Source organism: Sesamum indicum, linkage group LG1 (genome assembly GCF_026168435.1).
Source record: "Sesamum indicum cultivar Baizhima isolate 11 linkage group LG1, ASM2616843v1, whole genome shotgun sequence".
In the NCBI taxonomy this organism is placed as follows: Eukaryota; Viridiplantae; Streptophyta; class Magnoliopsida; order Lamiales; family Pedaliaceae; genus Sesamum; species Sesamum indicum.
Genome location: NC_142657.1, coordinates 1,190,409 through 1,209,698, shown reverse-complemented (window position 1 = coordinate 1,209,698; position 19,290 = coordinate 1,190,409). Strand labels below are relative to the sequence as shown.

The 19,290-nt window shown below is 37.4% G+C and overlaps 3 protein-coding genes and 1 pseudogene across 3 annotated transcripts; 1 reads left to right on the top strand and 3 right to left on the bottom strand.

Moving 5' to 3' along the window:
- Positions 1-240: 240 nt before the first annotated feature.
- On the bottom strand, positions 241-2,047 carry LOC105156052 (putative F-box protein At1g32420; annotated as a pseudogene).
- A 334-nt stretch (positions 2,048-2,381) lies between these two features.
- Positions 2,382-5,157, bottom strand: LOC105165440 (putative RNA 3'-terminal phosphate cyclase-like protein). Its single transcript, XM_011084492.3, has 6 exons — positions 4,665-5,157; positions 4,425-4,574; positions 3,796-3,974; positions 3,485-3,660; positions 3,162-3,375; positions 2,382-2,820 (listed from the first exon to the last, which is right to left on the bottom strand). Exons 1-6 carry the CDS (start codon positions 4,975-4,977, stop codon positions 2,611-2,613), a joined length of 1,242 nt encoding a protein of 413 aa, XP_011082794.1. The 5' UTR covers positions 4,978-5,157; the 3' UTR covers positions 2,382-2,610.
- Positions 5,158-9,365: 4,208 nt separating this feature from the next.
- LOC105156042 (putative WRKY transcription factor 40) lies at positions 9,366-10,533 on the top strand. The gene is made up of 3 exons (XM_011072075.3): positions 9,366-9,616; positions 9,924-10,040; positions 10,132-10,533. Exons 1-3 carry the CDS (start codon positions 9,368-9,370, stop codon positions 10,531-10,533), a joined length of 768 nt encoding a protein of 255 aa, XP_011070377.3. The 5' UTR covers positions 9,366-9,367.
- Positions 10,534-10,714: 181 nt separating this feature from the next.
- On the bottom strand, positions 10,715-19,290 carry NRPD2A (nuclear RNA polymerase D2A). Its single transcript, XM_011084375.3, has 8 exons — positions 19,102-19,290; positions 17,511-18,026; positions 17,034-17,246; positions 15,771-16,648; positions 14,285-14,582; positions 12,754-13,698; positions 11,764-12,035; positions 10,715-11,501 (listed from the first exon to the last, which is right to left on the bottom strand). The coding sequence occupies exons 2-8, from the start codon at positions 18,024-18,026 to the stop codon at positions 11,000-11,002; spliced, it is 3,624 nt and encodes a 1,207-aa protein (XP_011082677.1). The 5' UTR covers positions 19,102-19,290; the 3' UTR covers positions 10,715-10,999.

Here is a 19,290-nt window from a genome sequence, read left to right as displayed (position 1 = left end):
TAATCAAGTCTGAGTTCAAAGGGCCCTAATATTGAAGCAATCGTGCCGACGAATCAATAAATGTAACAGCAACATCAGCCAAATGAATATGAAAGCCCCCGAAAAACTAGACATTCTTTTCCATTTTTATTAAGAATAAAATGGACATGGAGCAATACAAGCGCGGTCACATTTCAATTACTGATAATGGTTTACCAACCAACAGTAACCATGACCACAACATGCTTCTGAGATCAGGAGGAGATTTAAAAAGGACAAGTGTCATTTCAATAAAGCATCAAACAGTAATACAATAACAAGTAGGCAGCCTTCAGATATTAGTATGTACTAGAGATTTCACAGTTTGATTGGTTTAACACAACTACTGGAAATATACAAAAACAGAGTCTCTCTATAACCTTGTCTACTAGCAGTCAGAAGAAAAGGCACGTACTCATGCATAAATAATCATCTCTACCTGTTGCTTGATGATTATTATTTGAAGAAATCCTTAACGAAATCAGATCAAGTATCCCACAGCTTCCACTTATTCCCCTCTCCTTTTAATGAAACAAGGCTCTCTTTATCAATAGTCCTCAACTTCTGGGTGTAGACATTGTACAAAGTCAAGAGTGAAGTTCCTGTTTCTAATAATACCTCACTGTTCTTCCAGAAACCAAGTCGCCATTTGATGTCCTGGAAAGGGCCAACTGTTCATATTTTAGTCCAGCAAACTTCCTTTTTCATCACCCATACATCTACACATTTATCAATCTTATCTAAATCACATGATAACAAGGCTGTCGAACCGTCATACAAAGCAAGATCCCCTTCTTTAGATTTAATACAATCTGGCACCTGTATTTCTTGAAACTTCTCACTGCTCATGTCAAATGCAAGGATAGCAACATCAGTATCATTAAACTCTGTGAGCCAATAGTAGACTCCGTTCAAGTATGTATTATACAGAGATCTATATGCACAGCGACTTGAATTAACCAAATCCACATCCTCAAAATGTCTCCAGGAATCACTACCCGAGTTGTAAACTGAAACAAGAGAAGGGTAGTGTGGGACATCCATTTCTTCGTTCCAAAAGTATTGAATTGAAACAAGCTTGTAAACTCCACTAGAAGGGTCTAATCCAAACCCCAGCAAATCATCATAGGAAGATAAATGTGGTTGAACATATGGACGAACCAAAGGGAGCGGCTTAAACTGTCTCATGGCCGGGTTCAGCAGCGCCATAGTCCTGAAATACTAAGAATACGCCATTTAAGGGTCCCATAAGAGCTGCAACTGTAACAGGCATCTGTAGATGATCAGGCTCTTGGTGCCTAGAAAAGATTTCATCAACATACAAGGCGAAATACATATCGTTCCTCATCAGGTCTGTAATGCCGAATAAGTAGGTGTTCTTGATTGCTCTCCTGGCTAAAATGCTGATTTACAAAACTCGCGCTTCCGATGAGGGCGTACCAGTGCTTGCAAACACATTTCAACTGCAACAGGGTCTTCACAGGCAACCTCAATAGAATCTCCAGTATCACATCTTCCGGCAAATCACCGTTCTTGAGGCTTTCCATATAGCCCGAGAAGTTATGAGTTTCGTTATACTAAAAATTAATTAAAAAGGAAAAAAAACTCTGTTGGGATGACAGAAAGTATGGAAACGAACCACAGGACAAAGTTGTTTCTTATACAAAGTAAAGGTAACGCAAGGGAGCAACATAGCACTCACCACTAACAATATTGGTTCATTTTTTTTCCTTGGAAACCCTTAATACATATCACGATTTAAAACTCCAGGCATATAACTCATAAATTACTAGTGTATCAGACCAGATTTTTCATCTTAATGCGTTACAAACATACACGCGCACGCGCAAAAAAACACACAAATCAAATGTCGTTTTTAATCCACGTAAATTACATCTGCGGACTAAAAACCACATCAAATTATTTTTCTCTTTTCAAAACGATTCAGGAAACAAATAAAAAGAATAAAACGCATAAACCCAAGAAAAACCATTTCTAGAGAGAGAACATAAAACAATAACTCCAAATTCCAACCTAAATCCCACGATTACCAAAAAAAGAAAAAAAGAAAGAAAGAAAGAAAGAAATAGCAGTAAATCAAAAAATTGAAGAGTCGCATTATAGAATTTTATTGATTCAGATTTTTTCTTCGTCCCAAGTTTATGTCTATGTTCATTTTGTCTATATTATCTTGCTTTTTATTCTTTTTTGATAATTCACTGTGCTGGTATAAGACAACATTCAACATTCAGTAACCAAGCAAAAGTTGGTCCCCATTGGCACCATCTAAGACTAACTAGTGATTTCGTTGCTATCTTCATGCAAAGAAGGGATTCTTGGAGACAGGCAATCAGAGTAAGAAATTATTGGTACCAAGCAACCAACAAAACCTTCATTTTCTGAAAGAATATATTAAGTTAGAGTAACAAGAGTTTGATTTACAATGGTAGTACAGAACAAATGAAAATTTGGAGCCAATTGGACATGTGATGTAGAGATTCTGTAGTTCATGGCGTCCTTTTGATGCAGGGCTCCGTGTGCTTTTGCTTCAAAAATATGTAATCTTGTGCGTGAAAAATCACCAAGTACTTGTCAGGATACCTTCCTAGAAAGATTCTTGAGTCCACATCCAACACATTTAAGAATGACAGTCTCTGTTGATGGATCTGGCTTTATCACAAACTTAACGCCAAGAAAATCTCTGATGTGTCTAAGGACTTCTATTGCATAAGGTGCAAGCTTCCCAACACAAACTTTTGAAACATCCTGAGGACACAATGCACAGAGAAGGAACAATAAACCCTGCAACACACAAAATCCATATCAGAGAAACATTAAAGAATATGTAATATTGCAAATATTATCTGGGGTTGGACGATCTTGTACGCAATATTGAAAATATCATCCGGAGTTGCGCAATTTTGTCGTATTAGACAAATCTGGTAACATGAATATCAGAACTCCAGATTATGATTGATTCTCATTAATTTTAAATACCCACACCAAAAGTATCTTCTAAAAGTCATAAAGAAATAAGGGAGGCTTAAGTCTTACGAGTTATCAAGCTAAATAAATTGATAATCCAATAGTCATCAGAGCTATCCAACTTATTGCGGCCAGAGGGGAAGTCTTGTAAAACAAACCTGATGAGTTGAATCCACCACGCCTCCTTGTTCAATCTCATCCAGCAGGGCTGATGCAATTTCTTCACCCACATCTCCTGGAGGGCTCAATTCTTTCTTCTCGTCCTCAAGTTCACCCTCATCCTCCCCTCGAGCATAAGAAACCGCCGTATCAGCAGAGATGACACAACCTGATGTGGTCTCGGCGTAAAGTGAAATTCCATAGCCGGGTGACCTGCAGATGAAGCCAAACTCAAAATGGATAAGTTGCGATCAGCATTGTAGTAAAGAGCTCACAAAATCTTCTTTATTGACATTTCAAATGATGTTGGTAATAAGCATACTTTCCAGCTTGCTCTCCAGCTTTATGGTCGGTAAATATGTGAACATCCGGTAGAGATCGATTAAAAATACCACGAGCCGCATGTATCATGGTATTCTCAAACTGAGCAGACACTCTAGTTGAGAAGGTGATTCCTCTAATCCTCTTCACCATGCCTTCATCTATCCAGGTAATTGCCTGTCCAACATAAAAAATAAAAAATGAAAAGAAAAGATACATTGACAATTTATCCTCTACCATGTGTGTGAGAGAGACAAAAATGAAGAAGGGGAAGAGAAGATAAACAACAAAAATAAAGCATGGAATCATTACTTTTAAACTATCTACGATTGGGACTGAAAGCATAACTTGTCCACCACCATGTGGAGGCACGCCCCGGCTCTCTATTTTGAGGTCCAGTCCTTCTGAAGGTACTCCAAACTGCTTCAAAATGGGTAAGGTAGTAGATCGAAATGTATCAACAGATGGGTCCTTTGAATCATTTGTAATACCTAATAGGCAGGCAATCCTTAATTAGGCATCACTCAGATAGAATTAAGAACATCACGGGTTCAATAAGTAGGAGTGACTCAGTTGTCACAAAAGCATCACCTCCAGCTTTAAGCAACTTTTAAAACTCAGGTGAACTACAAAACTGAATTAACCAAACTAAACTACATTCTGTTTCAATGTCTTTAGTTGGTCAGTTCTCACCTTGCAAATATTGGTCTCCATCCAAGAGTATGTTATTAAAGTCTTACTGGAAAACTTCAAATAATTCATCCCCTGACATACTTAGTTTCATCTAAGGCAAACACCATTAGTTTCTTGACAAATTAATACTTCTTACTCATTAGCTCAAGTTCTCAACTTTTTAATTCCGAAAATGATGATGAAAACAATGACAACTAAATTACATGCATCCACTAACAAACACAAAAATAGGGAACAAAAGAAAACACCTTTGAGCCTGATACTCAGGGGCTTCTTCCCAAACAAACCTAATACAACCAATGGCTCCAAGAAATAACCAATGGACCGGCTGGTTCCGCAATCATGAACTAAATGCCTACCACTCATCACAATCCCCGGCTTGTACTTCAGTTTTGTGCCTGCGCACAACCCAAAAAAAAAAAAAACACATTCAATGAATACCTAAAACGAAGTCGATTAAGCATATAGGCCTTTGCTTCATCCTTTACCAGTTTCATTAATTTCGACAACGCAGTCATCGGAAACTTTTTCGAGGAGGCGCAGGAGTGAGACCTCATGCGGGCGGAGGCCAGGCCACGTTGCGTCTGCACGTATGTCGTCGATAAGGATGGGTGTAGAGGATAGAGTAGACAGGAGGAGCCGTAGCCGCAAGTTCTGGCTTCCTTTCAGCCTCATATACGAAAACTTCCCCATTCTTGACCCACTAATTCCATTCCGGGTCTTCAGCAGCTTCGAGCTTCTTCTTGGACTCAGCTCTCGCCTCCTCTTTCTTCCTAGGATTTTCTCACTCTTAATGCTCATTGAAAAAGACTGGAAGGTAAACTATCTCAAGAGGTTTTCTACAATTCTGCCGGTTCTAGGGCTGGTGGGGTACTTGATTCCCGAGGAAAGGTGGTGCTCCGGCGATTTGGAGCTTGGCGCCGACGCAGAGGAAAGAAGACGAAGGGGCAGAGCGTTTGGGCTTTAAACCTTGGTATGTATACTTAATATTTATCTATTTATATTTATATTTTATTTATGTGAATTTTTTATCTTAGGCTTTTAATATGTAATATGTAATATGTAATATACATATAATAAATATGATATAAAAGAGACATAATTTTGACATTAATTTTTATCAAAAAAAAATATAATATTAAATATATATTATTTATATATAAATAAAAAAGACATGATTTGACGACATCAAATATATAATACCTATTTTAAATTATTTCTAAAATTAAATTCAAACATACTCACTGTCTCCAACATATATATTTATCTATATTTTTATCTTTTCATCTCCACAAGACACTCAAAAAATGGATCTAAATAATATGCAAGGTTTCATCAATAAATTCACAATCATTACGAGTTCGTCAGATATGTACATATTTATCTCATTTTATGTGACTTATTATAATTCATTTAATATTTTTCATTATATTATCATATTAATTAAAATAAATATTATTTAATTCATCAAAATATTACTATGATCATATGTATAATTACTGATTTAAAAAAATAAGAAAAAATAGACAATAAAAAATAATTTTTTCTATATTATTAAACAAATAATTTCTTTATTTTCATAATTCTCTTTGCCCCCGGAATGGGGTAAGAGAAGAGTTATTTAATTTTATATTAATTAAAAAAATTATATTAATATAATTATTTTAAATATGTTAATAATAATATGACGAGTCGTGATTTAAAATCACGATTCGTCATTAAAAACTATTTTTTTAAGGCAGAAAAGCGCAAGTCGCGATTTACAACCCCGACTTGATATTTTTTCCTTTTTTTTGTTTAAATAATTTTGTATAATCTAATTATATATAATTAATTTTTAACAATATATTAAAATCTAAAAAATTATAAAATTAACATTGTATTAATTTAAAAAATTACAATTAAGTGTACCAATGTAATAATGTATATTTTTGTACAATTATAAAAAATACAAGAAGTATACAATTATTCATGGCAACCCGATATCGACACATCTGATTGTGTTGAAAAATTACTTTGTTGGGCTTGTTGACGTGCACGAAGAGATGCGAATAGTAGGATCGTGGACCAACTCAAATCCCGGTACATCCCAATAATCTTTGGAATGCACAGGTTCAAATGACTCAGAATATGTATTCTTATAAGCCATTATATCGTAATAATCCTTCACCATTGATGCAACATTAATCATGTATGCAGCGCATACCTTTTGAGCATGACTGCAAGGAATACCAAATTGAGTCTACTTGCAGCAAGAATATTCTCGGTTCGTAATTTTGATAATATGGGTGTTAACTCCATGTCCACTATGACGTCTTGTAACAACCGAGGCGAACTGTTGGAACTGATGGTATTTGGTGATGGTATGCCCAACAGAATTTTGGATGCCAACGTGTGAACATCTTATGTGACGTCCACAGTTGATTGTTGGCCAATATTATAAAATTTCTCGCTAACCTCTCACGGAAATAATGGACACTTTGCTGAAATATCATCTCAGCCATTGCCGTCAACGGTAGGCGGCGAGCGCCTTTCAATAATCCATTTATGCATTCTGATATATTTGTCGTCAGAATTCCGCATAGCCATCCACCATCATGAGATGCTGTCCATTTTTCCTTGTCGATCCTATCTAACCACTGAAATGCCTCTAGTTTCTGGCTCTTTATCTCCTCCATAATGCGATTGAATTTTCTAATCTGATATTCAGAGCCAGCTTTCCAACAAAGATCCTTCAACACAACATTTTTGTATTTACTGTTGAAATTGGAACACACATGCCGCAAGCAATACCGGTGCATGCAGTTAGGTGGCACGAAATTCGGACATTCACGTACACCTCTGGTGATACCAGCATGGAGGTCAGAAAGAAGACAGATACCCCGTCGCCCCCATATAATGTATCTCCTCAATTGTCTAAGAAACCACTTCCAAGATAAATGTGATTCTTCATCGACAATTGCAAAATCGAGAGGGAGTACCTATTGATTTCCATCCATGGACCATGGCCGCAGCAACCAACATCTTGTGCTTGTACTTTGTGTATAGATGGATCCCATCTACACTGATAAGTGTGCGTCAATACACGGCTTGAACGCCCAGAAGACGTATCCTATCATATATGCACCGGTTGATCAACAATCGTTCCTGGATTATATTTTTGGAGAGCTCCCAAGTATTTTGGTAGCTTTTGAACTGAGCTCTCCCATGTGTTGTAACCTATCTCACGTGCCATCTTCAAACTGTACCATACCCTGTATGGTCTTTCACAGTTTGGATGACACTTTTATTCTGCACAACGGGTTGCATTTTACCTGTCCTAAAAGTAAAGAAGCAACATAAACCCTATCTAAATTACCATGTTCGAGGGACATTTGATTCAATATACATGTATGATCCCCTTCATATTTTGTTATTGTCCACCTTCCAAATTTTTGTTTTAAAATCCCTCGCAGCTCCCATCTACACCACATACAGTAAAACCTCTATAAATTAATAATCTTGGGACCATGAAATTTTATTAATTTAGAGAGATATTAATTTATCAATAAATTAATATTTTATTAATTAAAAGAGAGACTTTTTAAATTCAGCAAATTTAGTACATATGTATTGAAAATAAATAAATTCATATATGTTTCATTGATTATATTCAAGCAACAATTAACTATTATATTCATAGACACATGTATCAATTCATTGGAATTACTTAAATATACATATTTACATCAATTCGTTGCACTTAAATAACTATTATAACCAATTAAATATATTCATGCATTATGAATGAAACATATACTACATAAATCTCAATATGATAATAAAATAATTCATAACACCCAACCATATCTTCTCATCTAAAAGGCATCGCAAAATCATCCATGAATGATCAAATGCGTAAAGCATTACAGATTTCATATTTTAGTAAATTATCATAATATTTATAATTGTAATATTTATGAATTATTAATTTAAAGTTTTAATGGGACCTAATATTTATAAAGGAATTTTTTGAAAAATTATTATTTTATTATCTTATCGAATTTGATGATTTTTTACAAAGGCCCAAGTCGGGACCGGAGGATTTTATTATTTTACAGAGTTTATTAATTTATAGAGTATTAATTTATAGAGGTTTTACTGTATCTGAAAAAAATAAATATGAGTCAGTCGAATAATTTTGTATGCTTATACAATACTTTCCACTTGGCCTTCGAACTCTCAGCTACCCAATACTCGCGTCGTACATATCGTATCGAGCGATCTTTCACTGCCTCTATTAAAGCTTCTTTATTTTTGAAAAGCATTCCCACATCAAGTCTGCCTTCGTTTTTGTCATAAAATTTTGCATATTTCAAGTTCGGTACATCAATGGAATCCACTGGTACCTCCGGGAATGTTTGTTCGAAAAATGCTATAGAGCGGTAAAATGTTTGTTGAGTAGTTCGATGTGGTATAGCTGGTTGAGAGGATGTTGACATACCTTTTGCAAAATTTTCAGCTACAACATTTATGTCAACATCTTGTAGTCCATCCTCCGGTGGAATTGGATAATCCACTTCATCCGGTTCAGAAGCAGCATCTGAATCATTAGCCAAAGTATCCGCAAAAGGGTCTTCTGGCTCGGCATCATCTTGTGCAAAATTTTCGACAGGTTCTTCTGCCTCAACATCATTTGGGATAAAATGGGAGGTGGATGGAGTATGTGAGTGAGTGAGTTCTGTGTAATTGAGTTCAATATTATCGAGCCCTTGCATAACAGACACCACATTTGGAGTATAACACTCTATATCATAGTTCAATGTGCTTGCACCAAAATCGGTGTTACAAGTACCTGCACCAAAATTAGTGTTATACGTACCTGTGAAATTTTCGTAGTTGGAAGATGAAGGGAATCCTTAGCTTGATAACAACGTCTGTATTCCCCCCACTGTTGACTCATCTGTGAGTTGTCATCCCCCCACTATTAAGTCATATTTTGGTCGAAACCTCTCCAATCTCGACCAATTTGTGGATTATCATCGTGGTGGATTTGTACAATTTCAACATAAATTTCCATGACAAGATCGTAATTATTGCCACATAAACCAGCAATTATTAATTCATTATGTGAATTGTAAGATTAGAAACTGCTTCAAATTGGTAATGGTAGGAGTTGTAATGTAAAAACAATGTGGTGCAGGGTGATGAGATGGTGGAGGAGTTGAATCGAATGAAGTCGGAGAACAAGAAGTTGAGTGATGTGCTGACAATCGTGACCAGAAATTACAATGATTTGATGCAAACAAGGAAGAGGAAGGCTGTCGATCCTGGATACTATAATCATTCGTGTCGTTATTACAGTTGTTGTGATGAAACCTCAGCTGGAACTCTGCCAAAAATGATCAAATCAAATGTTTCAAGAGTTTATGTACGCATTGATCCATCCGACACTAGCCTAGTAAGTTTTGTATTAATCAACTTTATTTTTTCTTTTCTTCATGGGACAATGTATGATGAAATACACTAGTTAATATAAAATTCAAAAATTGATTCATTACGTTAACAAAGTCATATTAAAGCAAAAGTCGATAGACAATAAATTAGAAACTATTATAAAAATAAATAAATAAACAGTGATGCATATGGGATGTTTGTAAGTGTATAAAATAAGCATTTAACAGCTTATTGTTGTGAATAAGAGTATTTTTTATTTACGGCTTCTGTTTTGAACTGTATAAATTAAATTAATTTGTATGCTTTTATAGGTGGTGAAGGACGGATACGGATGGAGAAAGTATGGACAAAAGGTGACGAGAGATAATCCGTCTCCAAGAGCTTATTATAAGTGCTCCTTCACCCCCAGCTTGCCCTGTCAAGAGAAGGTCTGTCTCCCTCTCCCTCAGACCTACACTACCCTTAATGCATTTTTACGTCCGACCCTTAATGCAAATTATTGTATATATATGCTTCTAGGTGCAAAGAAGTCTCAACGATCCGTCACTAGTAGTAGCCACATATGAAGGACACCACCACCACCACCACCCGTCTCAAGCAAATGTTTCAGCCGTATCACCACCAGGAGGAGCAACCGGGACTTCAACAACCGCTGCCAGGATTACAGGTGAACGCAGAGGCTCTACAGAGAGTCTTGATTTCTTGGATCCCTTAATCTGCAGCAAAATTCAGAAGGCTATAGCAGCGACTGAGAGCAGTGAAATGCAGCAGTTTTTGGTAGAAAAAATGGCTTCTTCATTGACAAGGAATCCGGCCTTCATGGCTGCACTGGCTACGGCCATAACAGGCGGAATACTAGATGAGGTTATATCAGAGGAAAATAAGGATGTTGTGTCGAATTCAAGGGGGTTTTCTGTGTAGATTAATGCATAAAAAACATTCAACTTTATTTGTGTATTTCATATTCTATATTTAATATATATACACATACACACCATGTATATAAAATCCATGTTATGCATATATTTCGCAAGTATTTTATATAAATAGCATATTTATATTAAATAGAACATAAAACACAGCAATATTTTACAAAATAAAATTAAGAAAAATTACAAACTTCCCTTGATTTAAAACAACACACAAATTTGCTACATCTCTTGGCTTACAGCCTTCGGACAGAACCATGTCATGGGGAATATGTTCAAAAGAGATGAGGGGCAGCCGTTTGAGATGATGTAAAGACATCCCAGAAAGAAATACATGCAAAGTTAGAAAGTTGGGAAGTCAAGTTGCATCCTATATACACACACCTAGGTAGCTGTAATTCGGACATCTATGCTGGAGAAACAATGAATCAGCAACATTCACCCTTATCGAGAGCATCTCAACATAGCTCAGTATCAAACTTGAGAGATATCCCCATGCTGAATAGCTCCTGACACAGTAACTTAGCCCCGTAAGGCACGTTCACCCTCACCACATCTTCCACAGACTCACAGAAACGGCAATAAGGCCCACGTATCTTCCGACCACCAAACACCGGTCGCTGGATTACATTGGCCATGTTCTTGCATTTCCTGCATATATGCATTTGGGATGAATCACTAAGGGTGAAGAGACGTTCGTGTAGGTTGGCTGCTGCACCGTGAGCTATGAGGCAATCTCGCTCCATCTCGCCAAACTTGATTCCACCGAAACGTTTCCTGTCGGCCACAGGCTGACGAGTAAGAGGGTGAACTGGCCCGGTATTCCTGAATTTCACTTTGTCTTCGGCCATATGTGTGAGCCGCTGGTAGAATGTCGGTCCCATAAAGATAAGGGACTGGACCTTTTCACCAGTTCGCCCATCGTAAACTCTCTCATCCCCCCATCTCGAAAATCCAAGCCTAATAAGAAGCAATTGTATTATTTTGAGAATAAATTAAGAGACCTTTTTATTACCAAATGTGCTATGTGATAGGAAATGTGCATTATGTTTTCTTCTGGAATAATAACCAACACTAAGATATGAGTGCTGGGATGGTGGGAGTAGGGGGTAAGTGTAATTTTCAAAAGCAAAGTATTTTTTTAATGTGTGAAAATCTCAGGTATGTCAGTGTAGTTTTTCCCTTAAAATGTTAAGAGTGTCCACCATAGGAAGATATGTACCTGTGAAGCTGCGCTGTTATATCTTCAACTGATGGGGAGGTAAACGGGGTGGCATATTTTAGACCGCCCCCGAGTGCAATCCCTTTGGCCAACGCAGCCTCCAAGAGCTGACCGGGCGTTTGCCTAGAAGGAAATGCATGAGGGTTTATCACAATGTCAGGAACTATTCCTTGTTTAGTGAAAGGGAAGTTTTCCTGGGACTCCAGGAACCCCAGCACACCCTTCTGCCCATGCATGCTAGAAAACTTGTCCCCAAGACATGGAGAACGAACCTGAATAGCCACATACGCAAACATTACAACCAAAAAGAGAACAAGTCAAGTTCGAATGATAAAAAGGAGTAGGAAAATCAACACTCAAAAAAATGGAGACGAAATTGGTAGCTCTGTATGCAACACATATTACGTGGTTTTATGTCAAAAGTGAAATAGCAGTTAATCTTAACCCAAGCATAAATGAACAAATTCTGCTTCCATCAGAGAGGATAAAACAGAGGACAACACATGAGACTTTCAATGTCGAAAAAAGACCTGTGTCTCCTGCATAAAGATTTCCAATTATGGCCTCAAATAGGAAGTTTCAGCATTTAAATCTGTGGGGTCATAGAAGAAATAGAAGTTAATCTACTAATGTAAAGACAAAACATATGGTCCACCTCATGCAATCTATACTTCTGTGGATCCCACGTGAATTAGTTACTTCCCATGTAAACCACTCCAATCCTTTGCCAATAGATAATGCATAGTTCTAGACATCTAACAGTTTTATGGATCCTGATGAATCAGAGATAATAATGCACCTAATGCAGGTGTGTATCTCATGGTGGGGGAGTTGAGGAAAATGACAGCAAGCATTTGTGCAGAAACATAATCATAAGAAAGTACACAACCAGAACAGTACTGTTGAAATGCAGAAGGATCATGATTCCCAAATTAAAGGTTATGACACTCCAAAATAAATACTGATCAAACTTTAAATATAGAAATTTACCTGTCTCAATGATACAACAGCAAAGTTCTTCCCCTCATCATTAGCGGAAAGGACAACCTTCTGAACCATGCCCTTCTCAGTGTGCTTGAGCTTGATGCTATGATCGACCCCGGATGCAGCATGCTTTCCAATGACTATGTCACCAGTTTGGAGATTCGCACCAATGTATGGAAAGCCATCATCGTCAAGGCTATCAACACGTCCAATCTTGCTTTGCATCTTTCCAAAGCTAACCAAGTCATCAGTCTTCGCCTTTTTCCCAGCTGCTTCTGAATTTTCAACCTCAGCTTTGTAACTCCGGACGTGTTCAGAGCGAAACATACCACGCTCCAAGGAAGCACGATTCATTACCAAGGAGTCTTCTTGGTTGTAGCCGAGATGGACATTGACAGCCACGATAGCACACTGGCCATTGAAAAACTCAGGTCGTGGCAGCATGCCCTTATGGTGATCATATTTTGATCTCCCAAGGCAATCTGAAAGCATGGTTCTAAAAAGTGGCCGCTGGGGGTAGTACAATTGATGAGAGTTTGTATCTACTCTAATGCTTGAATTTGTGGTTGAGAACCCAATAGCCTGCTGAGAGTGCTTCTCAGACTGATACAGAACTCTCCTTGCATGATCATGATTTGCAAAGGGGATGATTCCACAACTTAGTCCTAATAAAAAAGAACTATCAAGTTCACAGTGTGTGTATTTGATTGGTGGATTCTCTAATTCAGCTGTGAAAAGGTATCTTACTCCCCATGCAGTTTGGCAATCTTCTTCCTCTTCAGGACCTATTAACTCTATTATGCTACTATCCAGAAGTGACTGAAATGAAAAATCTCCTTTCAAATCTTTGATTTTCCTCAAATTTTGAACAATTAAGAGAGGACGGAGTATTCTTCCAGCATCAGCGAAAATACGAACTTCTCCATGATGCTTGTCTCTTTTAATTTCAATCTGTAAGATAATTAGATTTTAGTACACAACAGAAATACATGCATTAGAGGTGCAGATACCCTGTGGCATGAGAGTCCAAGCTAATCTGCTGCAGGAAGAAAATGCCATGTTGAAACCCGAAATGACTTGTCTTCCACCAAATTAAAGCCTTAAAAGAATGCCTCAACATGCAGCAATGCAACCAAAAAAATTATCTCCACATTTCTTTTGACTATATCTTTTAGCATGGGTTGAGGCTTCAGAAAATAAAAGAGCATAACATCTCATAATAAAGCTAGACCATGTGCAAATACTCCAATCAAAATGAAAAGCTCAGGTTACATGAAAGTGTAGCACAAGATTTGGCAAGACGAGCAATGGAAAGTCGTGAACAGGAAGGTATAGATTGCCACCACCGGTCTTTTTGGGTGAAGAAAATGTGAATGATATATTGCAAACAAATTTGGACACCAGAAGCCAAAGAAAACAAATGCAGACATTCTCCCGATAAAAAACCTACCACCATTTTCAGAACATGTTTATTTTAACTCAAAGTATACCATCTGCCCCCTAGTGCTACCAGAGAATTAAATAAGTCCAAGACTACCTGATGTGGCACTTCCGTCTTGCGGCGTTTGCGTCTAACCCTTGCAACAAACGATGAGGAATCTTTACAGATTCCAACCCAATCTCCATCAAGAAAAATTTTATGCTTCCCATTGAGCAGAGCTGAAGCATCATCAACCAACATTTCCATTCCACATTCATAAAATTTTTGAAGAAGAGATTCCCGATTCAAGATATCAGTACTAACAAGACCCATGCTGGCCAGATTCTTAACCAGTCCACAATTTTCTCCGTCCGGCGTCGAGAGGAAGCAAATCTTACCCCAATGAGATGGGTGTCTGCAATATTAACAATCATAAGATAACTCATTCCACTTATGCCAAAATCATATACTCATTACTTCAATGACATTGTAAAAAAACAGACTCAGCAAAGCTTGTCAGTTTCTTTCTCTTTACTTTTTTTAATGGTTTTGTTGGAGTTGGCTTGTTTCAGCCTAAGAGAAAAACATGTGAATGAATCGGCATGCACCTTTCATTTGCAGACATCCCTGAGACACTTTCACACTAACTTCAGTAAAATTCGTAAATACAAAGGACAAGAATATGCCATACAGGAAGATGAACGAAACCTGAAAGTAAATTAAGGATACACACATGCAGTAAAAGTGTACCAGTACCAGGTTACGCATGCAACAGTTTATCGTTTTCCATAGAAGTAGCACTTTTGATTCGAGCTCAAAATTAAAGAGAAAAACAGTGAAGCAAATCTGATTGCCCCATTAGCATCCTTCAGAATGCAGGTTGACATGATCACGTTCCAATGCCACCACTATGAAGACTTAGAATCAAACAAAAAGCTATCTGGTGATGTAATGCTTCACAAGACCAACTCTTATCCAAGATTTGGTAAATGAGACAATGCTGAACAATTCCTCCCAGAAGGAAGCATAGCTCCAAAACAATTCCATGTAACAGAGCAGAGGAAGGGTGAAATAGACTACTCTATGAACAGAAGAGAAGGTTTCAAAATCATGAAAACGATAAACGTAATATTCCCTCGCCACTGAAAGATAGCCAAAGAAAGTACTACATAAAAACATGATGCCAAGTTCAGATTCATATTCCTTCAGAGTACTGATCCTGGTCCATGTTCCTGATGCAGTTGCAGACAAGCACTATCAATCTTACATATCAGATGAAACATATCTGGTCGTGTCAATCTTCAAGACAGACTCATTAACAAGATTTAGTTACTGAAGATGCAAAGCAAAGTGCCCTGAGGTGCTAAGCAGGTGACCACCAAATGAAAGAATGCAAAACAAAGAGTGAAATATCACAGATGGTGGTGATGCAAAAACTTCCAGTATTATGTAATAAGTAGAATGACAGCTCCTCTAGGCAAATGGAATACAGTCTGCTGAAGAATGCAAACCAAAAGTATGTAGCAAGATTATCATGACAACAGATCAATATAACTAGTTAGCAAAATCATATGGTGAAACCGGATTAACTTACGGAACTTACGGGTATCTAGCGTCACCAACCCTGCCCGTGTATGAGACTTGCTGGCGAGTTTTCCTCATATCAGCTGTTGCCTGCAGTGGATTAGTTCGCCTAATAGTAGCCACTATACCAGAAATTCTTTCCATCCTCTTGTAAGGGTGCGACCAAGCCCCAGTTGAGAAAGCTCTTGAAAGACCATTTGTGATGATTGAGGCATCCAAGTAATGGTCAATAGACTGCACCTCTCGGTCATTATAAAGGTCTCTCTGTATAGCTTTAACCATTCGCCTCTCTGCATGTTTGATATGAACTTTTAGCTCGCGCTCAAGTAGCTCACCGGCCAACTCCAACCTCTTGTTCCTAAGATCATCTCTGTTATCAACTTTGCGGCGCCCTCTATAAGCTTCCAAGAGACATTTGACCATATAAGCAAGAAAACAAGCCTTCTGCTCTGGGCTTTTGAGATGGGGAAAGAGGTAGTTTGTGATACATTCTTCCACTGACTCTGTAGGTGGGAATCTACAACCCTGCATGAGTTCCTTGATAAATTTTTGTGCATTTCCTCCCTTACGGAAACCCTCATACTTCCTGTCAGCATCATAAATTGATGCAATAAGTATGTTAGAGATGGCTGAATCTTCTACATCAAGATCAATCATCTTTACCACCTCTCTGTCATTTGGAACACCCAAAGCAAAGAACAAAAGCCAAATAGGAATTTCTGTAACGTAAAAATAGACCGTGAGAATCTTTTCTCCTCCTGTTATGTGCTCTACTTTTGGAACTAGCTTTACGAAAATTCTTTTTCGTTTAGAAACTGGCCGATATGAAATGGTCCAAGCAGGACTTTTGGCCACCCACAGTCTCTTAAGGCATATTTGCTCCTGTGCAATGAATGTCTGCAACAAATTTTGAAGGCAATGAATCAATCATTTGTAATAACAGCATTGTAAACAAATACAACTGAAATTAGGGAAACCACTTATAATGTTTACAACAATCAAAAGGCAAGCCTACTCTCGCCACAATAGAATCAGTGAATTCAGGTAAGACTTACCATTCTTCACTAGAATCTGCAACCGACTTATCAGCTAAAATGTCATCAGTGCTAGGAAGCTCCAAGTTTGGAAATGAATAGAAGAAAAATTATGCCATTACTTAATGCAAAACAAAGTTGAAGTAAAATGGTAAGACAATATGAAAAACCTTATCAGTTTCAATCTTCAATTGTATTCTATTGTCACAAACAACATAATTGGCAAAACCTTGGCACTTAATTCTCACCTTCTCAGCCCCCTTAATCACGAAATATCCTCCTTGTTCGAATTCACAATCCCTTTCTTCAAGTTCACTCATCCAACATAAATCCGACTTCACCATAACTGGGAGTCTCCCAAAGTTAACATCAGTATGATACTCATGCAGTAATGTCTTCTCAATAAATTTTTCCACACCAGTTTTGAACTTGTCACTTCTGGAGAGACTTTCGGTGAACACCTGAAAAGTTTGCAATGATCAGAAATGGTCAGGGAACCAGAAACCATAAAGAAAGAAAAACAAATATTGGGACGGGTGTAGAAAGCCATATGCCTGTATCATCAGCATTAATGAAAAGGGTTTTATAGCTTTATATGTTGGTCTCATCACATCAAGATGCATACAGCAAAAAACAATCAGGAGGCTATAAGGTATAACACATTGCACGAATATCGACACAATGAAAGATTACGATAAAGCAGCAGGATGTAGATGATTTACGACCTCAAGATGAGTCTCAACTTTGATCCTAGATGAGTAAGTCATGTTCTGAAGACGAGCATGACGGGGTAAAAGATTCAAATACTCCTTAGCACCGTCAACAGATGAAAACTTTTCACCAGTCCAAAATTTTGGTTTCTCAAGGGTGACCTTCCCAAACTTCAGAGATGCGCGCCTCCAATCACCATCCCCCTTCTTTGATGGATCATATCCAGGCTCGATTAGGATCTCCCCAATAGAATCGAACACTTTTTGAATTCCGTTTCTAACGAAATCATTGTATGAATTAATTTGATGACTAATTAATCCATATTGGTCAAAAAACGCAGTTGAGGCTTTCTTGCAGAAACTCTTTAGAAAACCCTCGTCCAAATCTTGGAGGGAGCTGTCAAGCTCATCGTCCGAATCAGAACAATCAAAGTCCATGTCATCGTCAATATCCATTCTGAAGGAACCATTAGAAAATTTCTCATTAAAGCTACTAGGTCCAGCTTCTTCAAGAAAATCCCGAGCACCCATCTGCAAGAGACGGATGAATTAAAGAAATATTAATGGGCCCATGCAATATGAATTTTGTCTTTCAAGAGCCACACAGGTGTTTACACTAATGAAAGGTACTAATGAAAAAACTCTTGTCATAGAAACATATAAAAACAAGAAAAATAAGAATTAATTGTGAGATAAGCACACGACATTAGAACATTTTTGTCCAAATAGGATGTGAAACGGGAAACTTCTGCACTTTCCAGCATGGAAGCAAAGATCAAACTTAAAAGTAAGACAAATTATCACCTACACACCCAAAAACCTACATATCATAAGCCCACCCACACACCCAAAAAGATAAAAATTGAAAATCAGAAATGAAGGCAACAAGGGAAGGAGAAAAGTATTTGCACTTCTGCTATAATAATGAAAATGCAAGCTTGAGGGTTTTCTTCTTCAACGTTTTTACAAGCACTGAAAATCAGAAGTACAAAAGTTATAGCTCGAACAAAATCCTGCAAGAACAAATGGATCAGAGAAGTACCCAATAACACAAAATGCATGTTCAAAAGTTTGAAATTTTCCTTCATCAAAAGAGAAATTGACTTCTTTTTCAGGTTAATGGATTTTCCTCCTTATCCTTTCAACCCACTTCAAAAACCTCACTAAAACCCAGAAACAAAAAGTTGCCATAAATTATTCACAACCCCAAAAAACAAAAGTGAATATCACTGACATAACATCATCCACATGCAATGCGCTAGAAGAACACCCTCCAGCTTACAACAAACTACTTGTTTTCATCTCTCAACACCAAAAAGGGGTTCCAGAACATCACCCTTTAATTCTTGTTTCCAGGACCAGAAAAAGAAAAGTTAGAGTAAAGATTATGCATGCATTTTCATTCTGCACATGAATGTTTCCAAACAACACATAAAAAAAGAAAAATCAAATATCACAAACACCCCTCAATTTTGTTTCAAGTCAAAATGCATAGTTTGAAATAATACAAACCCCTCAACAAGGAAAAACACAAAAACAAAAAAAAAAAAAAAAAATTTAAAGATCATCAAAAAATTTCGTCAGTGCAAGCACGAGATGAACTTACTTTGATTCTAGCTTCTCTGGGTCAATTAATCAAACACTTTGTGGGTTTCAACACTGCATAAATGTACTCTCTTCCCCCCTTTTCTTGGCAGTCCACGCACAGTCACACTTCTGCGCACACGCACTCACTGACCGAAGCACTAAACAATAACCAAAAAATGTAGAAGGCCAAGGCAATTGGAAAAGCGTA